Raw genomic sequence first — 7764 nt, forward strand, 5'->3', positions numbered from 1 at the left:
CTTATTTGTACCAAAGGGTAAAGGAGTATTACAAAAATACATAACTCTCTGTACAAGTTGTCGTCCTTTGTTTTACTTTTGATATCAAGGGCAGTTATCCAGTCATGCATTGACGGATCTGGCTGGTTTCAAAAAGGGACCGAGCTTTCAAGGATATCAAACTTTTGTATAAGACTTTGAATATCGCGTTCACAAGCTCATGTTGACGGACACACGAACAGACGACGGACACCGCGCCATCTCATTTATAAGCTCTTCTGGCATTAGGCCAGTAAATCTAAAAAAGGGGATAACACTAAGCATTTCTTTTTAGTTTATTATAAATACATATTGTTGAAAATGTAAGAATACTTTTACATAATACACACAAAGCATATAGTCTCCGTCTGAGACAATGCTTTTGTCAGAATCAAAATATTCCTTCAACACACCGTTCTTTATTATACATAAATAGTTTATTTAATACTAGATTAAAATACACTTACGGTATATGCATGTATATATATCAAAAATAAAAACGTCGAACAAAACACACAGAATCATGACTATTTTGACTACAACTGACAACAACTAAATTCAGTAATGGAAATGTTAGTAAAAAAATTATCTTGAGACATTCTGAAAAGAACATGAGTTAACGTCCGTAAGTCAAAACAAAATGGTCCTACATGCAAAACCATATTTAGTCAGCTTAGTGCAAGAACTCAATATCTGCTTCTATATCTATATGCAGTTATTGAGTTATTGCACTAAGGTGACGATATTTTTTATACTCGCCCTATTGGAAGTCATGAATAGCCCTCAAAAGTTTTGTTTTTAAATAGATCACATAACTAGCCCAGAGTCTATAACAAAACAACTGATCCAGCCTAAACTTAATAAAAGTAATTAACAATCTGAAAATTCTGGAGCACGTCAGCATCTTATAAAGCACTAATTTGCTGCTTCTTGAATAGATGTTGGGAAACAATCCACTCATTTCCATCCGCATATCCGAACACTTCCGAACAAAATATGAAAAATAACCTCCAATTGAAGAGCTGCTTATCTGCATCTTCCCCATAAGCTTTGCGAAGAATTTCCATGACTTTGGTTTTGTTTTCATCCAGTTTTTCTAACCACGCCTCTAAGGTCTTGCTGTATTCACTACCATTTATCACCCAGAAATCTTCAATTCGAACGCCATTCTAAAACATATTAAAAAATTATTTACATAAGCTTATACAACACAGCATAAATATGGAGCAAAAACAACTTTCAAATTTACTTTAAAATGATAATGGGAAAACCATACTTATTTTCATAACGATATATTGTTTTGCAAGAGAACTAAAGCGTGGAATCGTAATCACGTGACCCGAGAATAAAACAATGCTTTGCATATGTGTACATAAACAATGCTCGTTTATCTTTATCCCATGCAACTCACTCCTGCTACAAATACGGTATAATCTCAGTGGATTAAGGTGCAAAACACGACTATTATTACCAACATAATTGAATGCCTCGTCATTCATATGCGAACATTCACTGCGAACATAAGTAACACGTTTTATGACAAAAGTATCTGTCGAGCTATAGCCAGGTTTTGCACGACATAATGCACCGGTCAATTGTCACAACCACGCCCCCTCCCCAGGTCCGCGGAATAGCGGGGACTTTGACTTTTAGTCCAGCCTAGCCTTGGGTAAAATCCCCGATCTGCGGGGACGAACTGATGGTAAAATCAACGCCAAATGCCCCCGCACCCCAGGGACCTAGGTAAGGCCCATTCCCCGCTATTTTTGGTGCGAAGATAAAACCACAGAATTCACCCGGGACTGCGGGGCCACCTGGAAGGTAAAAACACGGCACATTTCCTCGGCTATCCCCGGACCTTGGGGGCCGTGGTTACGAATGACTGGTGCATAAGCGAGGGCGACGGCGAAGCCTCCATCACCGACAATACCTAGACTATGACAATATTTCAACATCTGTTCAAAATACAGAGAAGCTTAAATAGAAGTAAATACAATTTCATGTACCTGAAAATGCAAATACAAATCTACAGAAGGCATCGTTCCGCCAGAGAAGAAGTTCTTGGCCATCCACTCCGTGTCGGCACCTGGTTTTGTGTCAAAGGCGTAAGGATACATCCGATGGCATAACACTTGAATGAACAGCTTTCCGGAGGGCTTCAACCAGGAGGACACTCGCTGCATCAAGATTTCGTAGTTCTTCATGTGCTGAAAGTGTGAGGTCACATCAATGTTTAACATTTTATTGCTTTGGTTGGAGTTCACGGTTATGTATTCGCAAAATGGTTAACTCCCAGTGAAAACAAGGTCATAGTCTCATGGCGTTTCAATGGTAACGTTGAGTTATTTAGAAGAAAGCTGCGAATATGAAATGCTGTAAAATACCAACAGCTAAGCGAGAGAAAAACTTGTTCAACCTCATTGGAATTGCACAGTTTTTAAAGGTCTCAGGCTTTTTGTCCGCACGCACACTCAAATTGGCTTTTATTGTGTCAATAACAATACCTCAAAGAAAATTTCTTCACGCAATATTTAGAAACAAACAGGTCCGTAAATGTGTACATGTATTTCATTGAGAAGACAAAAACTCCTTTAAACACATAATGTAGTTCAATATAACACAAACATAGTAACCTCAAACATCTCGATGGAGCAAATCCTGTCGAACCGCTTTGGTGTGGTAAAAACATTGGCGTCCGCGGTGATACACTCCAGACGCCCCTGGTAGCCTCGTTTCAGGGCCCGCTGTTGTATCAGCTGTCTTTGTGTGTTGGAGTTGGACACGCATGTCACCTGTAGGCGTAGCAGTGTATTTAAATGGTATATTTCACAGAACAATTGTTTACGTGTGTAGAGAAAAATTTGAAAAAAATGCTCAGAAAGAAACGCCTAATTTTGTCATTATGTATTTTAAATATATTCTTTGGAAATAGAATGGAAACACCCCCAAATGTGTTTACACATTGTCACGTGTCGCTGCTGTACAACCCCTTTAACATTCATAGAATTAGCATTTAATGATTGTAAATTAATTTAAAAAAGCTAATAACCAGCAAAATAGATAAGTAAGGTTGGAGTCTGATTCGCAAAGGTGATGCATTGCAAATACTGAAAGAAAACACTTGATACAATTCTCCCAAGTCAACATGTCACCTTGCATTTTAGATACTGCACATACTGTACCTGACCTTTGGGGACATTCTCAAAATACTGTTCCTGACATTTAGGGAAATTTTCAAAAAACTGTAGCTAACATTTGGGGACATTCTCAAAATACTGTACCTGACATTTAGGGAAATTTAAAAAAAAAACGTACCTGACATTTGGGGACATTCTCAAAATACTGTACCTGACATTTGGGGAAATTCTCAAAATACTGAACCTGACATTTAGGGAAATTTTCAAAAAACTGTACCTGACATTTGGGGACATTCTCAAAATACTGTACCTGACCTTTGGGGACATTCTCAAAATACTGTTCCTGACATTTAGGGAAATTTTCAAAAAACTGTAGCTAACATTTGGGGACATTCTCAAAATACTGAACCTGACATTTAGGGAAATTTTCAAAAAACTGTACCTGACATTTGGGGACATTCTCAAAATACTGTACCTGACATTTGGGGACATTCTCAAAATACTGTACCTGACATTTGGGGATATTCTCAAAATACTGTTCCTGACATTTAGGGAAATTTTCATAAAACTGCAGCTAACATTATGGGACATTCTCAAAATACTGTTCCTGACATTTAGGGAAATTTTCAAAAAACTGTAGCTAACATTTGGGGACATTCTCAAAATACTGTACCTGACATTTGGGGACAATCTCAAAATACTGTACCTGACATTTGGGGAAATTCTCGCAGATATAGAGACTTAATGAGCCCCATCCACACCCAAGATCCTGGAACAAACAAGTTGCTTTATAGAAACTTTATGGGTCTTTCTACACATACTTATGTGAAGTGTAACGTGTAACATATATACTAAGCTTCATTTTATGTTGTTTTAATTTCCATTCTGACGCTGAGTCCAGTAGTCCTTAGTTTAAATCATCCTAGCCATGTTGAAGACCTTTTTTGAGCGAAGATTTTAGAGAATTACTCTGATAACTTTTTAAATAACATTGGGGTACCTTGCAGGGCATGCAGTTTTTCAGACAGCATGTTTGGGCCATTGCTTCACTTCCATGTACTAATGAGAGACTATACAAATGAAACATTCCTTGTATGCAAACACATTCTGAAATAATTAATGTGATTGACAATGCTGAGCTCCTTATGTCTCTAGTTTATTTCCGTTTGTGCCCTTTCCTTGTACTCCTAAACAGTTTTTTGGCGGGAATTTTCGACTACTTGGCTTGTCCCTGTAGCTTTTATTGCATTATTATGATCAATGGTAAAGTACCTTCACGACGCAGACGACAAGGTCAAGGCTATGACAAGCCCTCAACTTGCTATAAAGGAAACACCCACACTTTCTTTACTTTCATTGAGTTAAAACTAATCCATACAATGTTATGTAAAACGCAGTGCAATGTACTATAAAAACAAGACGATAATTGTAGAATATTAGAAGTAAACCTTACCAGCACTGACTGCCCATCCGCGATACCAGCTCGATCACAGATAACTTTCAATGAATAATCTTCAGCTGAAGCGAAAGACGTTTTTCCTTTAAATGGTCCACATTATATTTATTTTTAAATTCCAGTCCTTACCAGGTACAGATAACTGTAGAAGTCGATGAATATTTGAACAAGTGTGAAGTTGAGTACTCGTATACTAGTTTAGACCCCAAGTGACCCATTGTTTCGTTAACCCTTCCAAGACGGTAACCAAACCTTTATTAAAAAGTTATTTTGATTTACGTGTAGTCTTCTATGTTGTGTGACGTTGTGTGTCTGATATACCCTAACCGTGTGCCTCTATACAGGGTATTTCTTTATGTTTTTGCCTCTAGAGTTGTCCCTGTAGTTTTCATTGTTTAATGCGGAGTATTCTAAAAACCACACTTTTAAGTAGGTGCTAGGGGCACAGTGATACATGTATGCTTGTTACAGTCAATTGGTAGTTTCAATCAAAGAAAAAAACTGTTGTTTTCTTACTTTGGATGTAGTTTGTGATTCGAAGGATGCCATTTCAGATTGTATTCATTTGAACTAAATCTCAAGTTTCATTGAACAAGAATTATGTGCTACCATTAAAAGTATGCTGCATTGTTAACAGACACCGGCACCGACGGTCCTCAAGAACAATGAAATAATAACTAAAACACGTTCCGATGCTAGCGTGTTTTATGAGTAATGCAGTTTCCATTGCTGTTAACGCCAAGCTTCTCAAAATCAGATCCCCCTATATGGGTTTTACAACGTAACACTATGGTCAGCGTAACACTATGGTCAGCGTAACGAAACGAATGAAACGTCATGATACGTTTTTAATGAGATTGTGTCATCGGTAGCGGAGTTGGCTGTTTTTATCTTGATATATAGTGTACATTCAGAGTCATTAAGACAATATTTCTACAACTAACGGTCAACTAACGGTCATACTAACGGTCAACTAACGGTCATACTAACGGTCATACTAACGGTCAACTAACGGTCATATTAACGGTCAACTAACGGTCATACTAACGGTCATACTAACGGTCAACTAACGGTCATACTAACGGTCATACTTATGGTCAACTTACGGTCATACTAACGGCCATATTTGCGGTCAACTTACGGTCATACTAACGGTCATACTTACAGTCAACGAACTGTCAACTAACGGTCATACAACTTGGTGTCCACGAACCTTTCTCAAGGGTGTCGCAGCCTTCTGGCCATTCACATCCGCTATACTTAAGCCTCTTGCCCAGAACCTGTAAACAAAATTAATCTTTAAATGCCTAAATAACCGAAACCTGTCACTTTCAAAGAAGTGATATATTTTAACTAAAATAACTACTCATCTACGTTGTCTATTCTTCCATAAAACCAAGCTCTAGAAAAAGCTTGACTTTTTACGGGAAATGGGTGTCAAGTGTAAACCTATCTCCCATTATGCCCTGATTAAGGCGTTACAAAGATGGTTAACTATTTTCAGAGTCTGTGTACCTAATATTGCCAAATTTTTAAGACACTCCCTTGCGTCCGAGTACTTTATACAGCGAACCAAACTAATCCATTACAAAAAGAACATTTATTACAAAATCGATTATAAATAGTACGTATTCACAATATACGTATACATATTTTGAAAACTTCCATTGGTTGTATGAGTAAATATATTATAAAAAATACAAACAAATCACATTAGTCAAACCTTAATCTATGATCATGTGTGTGTACCAGGTTTATGCCTCAAGATGCTGATTAATTATGATCATAAGTAACAAATTTTTAATCATTGAACACACACGCTTACCGTCAGGAAAAATTCTGTTGGCACTTCATAATGCTGCTCATTGGCCTTTTCTGTTTCTATGGCAACAGGAGATTCTCGGAGTCTCTGAATGAATTTCTTCTTAAAGAAGGCCTGCTTTACTACATCACCACCGCACTGTAATTTTTGGAGCCAGGCATCCAAATTTGCACGCACACCTACAAAGAGAAAAAACAACAACACTGAAATATGTTCAGTGTTATTCAATGTCGACGTGTGGGGTGTCGAGAGTTCTTACTGTCTACTGTAGCGTTTCCAAAAGATAGAACGTATCAGACGTTTAATTGTGTAGGATTTCCAGGATTTGCAATGAGTGATTTGGAGTCGAGATGTCTAGCTGTGTATGAATTCAAGGTGTTGTGGTGTCTAGGGTTAGCTATTGGTGATTTGGGGTTGAGTTTTCAAGTTGTGCCGAGTCATGGGTTCTATGTGATGGGGTGTCCATGGTTTGCAATAGGTGACATGGCGACGAAATGTCTTGTTACGCATGAGTTCTATGTGTCGGGGTGTCCATGGTTTGCAATAGGTGACATGGGGTCGAAATATCTTGTTACGCATGAGTTCTATGTGTCGGGGTGTCCATGGTTTGCAATAGGTGACATGGGGTCGAAATATCTTGTTACGCATGAGTTCTATGTGTTGGGGTGTCCATGGTTTGCAATAGGTGACCTCGGGTCAATATGTCTCGTTGTGCATAATTTATTGGTGTTTGGGTGTCTATGGTTTGCAATAGGTGACATGGGGTCAATATGTCTCGTTGTGCATAATTTCTTGGTGTTTGGGTGTCTATGGTTTGCAATGGGTAATTTGAGGTTGAGATGTCTATAGTTGTGCGTTTGTTTTAAGCATTGGGGTTGACGTGGGGGTTGAGCATGATTTCTAGGTGTTGGGATGATTAAGGTTTTCAATCAGGTGACCCGGCGTCGTTATGTCGGATCGATCTTTTTTTTGACATACTAGCGGTCTGAATGTCTTGAAGTGATCATCTGATGTACATGCACATCACTACATGGTCATATAAAAACCAAACAAAAAACAACAACATGATTATACATGTATACCTGGTAAGTACATTATCACGGACAGGTCTACATGTATGTACAGTACAGTTGCAATGAGGTGATGTCTTTTTAGCTGACAAAGAATTATCTATACGGATACAACAACACTGGCATAAAATGCAGAAGTTACCATTTCTTAAAGCTTCGTCGGACGCCATTTGTTGTCAATCGCCAGCTGAAGTAGTAGTAAAACGGAAGTTGACAACTACACAACCCACCGATCAAAGTTCATAATCTAGAATGCCAAGG

General features: G+C 38.2%; 1 protein-coding gene across 1 annotated transcript; it reads right to left on the minus strand.

Annotated features, from left to right (window-relative positions):
* Window positions 1-301: 301 nt before the first annotated feature.
* LOC128242772 (uncharacterized) lies at window positions 302-7742 on the minus strand. The gene is made up of 8 exons (XM_052960086.1): window positions 7646-7742; window positions 6437-6612; window positions 5825-5891; window positions 4609-4673; window positions 3862-3924; window positions 2652-2810; window positions 2025-2225; window positions 302-1187 (listed from the first exon to the last, which is right to left on the minus strand). The coding sequence occupies exons 1-8, from the start codon at window positions 7671-7673 to the stop codon at window positions 924-926; spliced, it is 1023 nt and encodes a 340-aa protein (XP_052816046.1). The 5' UTR covers window positions 7674-7742; the 3' UTR covers window positions 302-923.
* Window positions 7743-7764: the final 22 nt, after the last annotated feature.

Source organism: Mya arenaria, chromosome 8, assembly GCF_026914265.1.
Source record: "Mya arenaria isolate MELC-2E11 chromosome 8, ASM2691426v1".
Classification (NCBI taxonomy): Eukaryota; Metazoa; Mollusca; class Bivalvia; order Myida; family Myidae; genus Mya; species Mya arenaria.

What these genes read in the sequence shown, in the direction of transcription:
- LOC128242772 (XM_052960086.1), bottom strand. Translation starts at nt 7,673, where the DNA reads ATGGCGTCCGACGAAGCTTTAAGAAATG. An exon ending in CGACGAAGCTTTAAGAAATG is followed by an intron (nt 6,613 to 7,645) that starts GTAACTTCTGCA and finishes TTCTCTTTGTAG; the next exon opens with GTGTGCGTGCAAATTTGGAT. An exon ending in GCTCCATCGAGATGTTTGAG is followed by an intron (nt 2,226 to 2,651) that starts GTTACTATGTTT and finishes TCACACTTTCAG; the next exon opens with CACATGAAGAACTACGAAAT.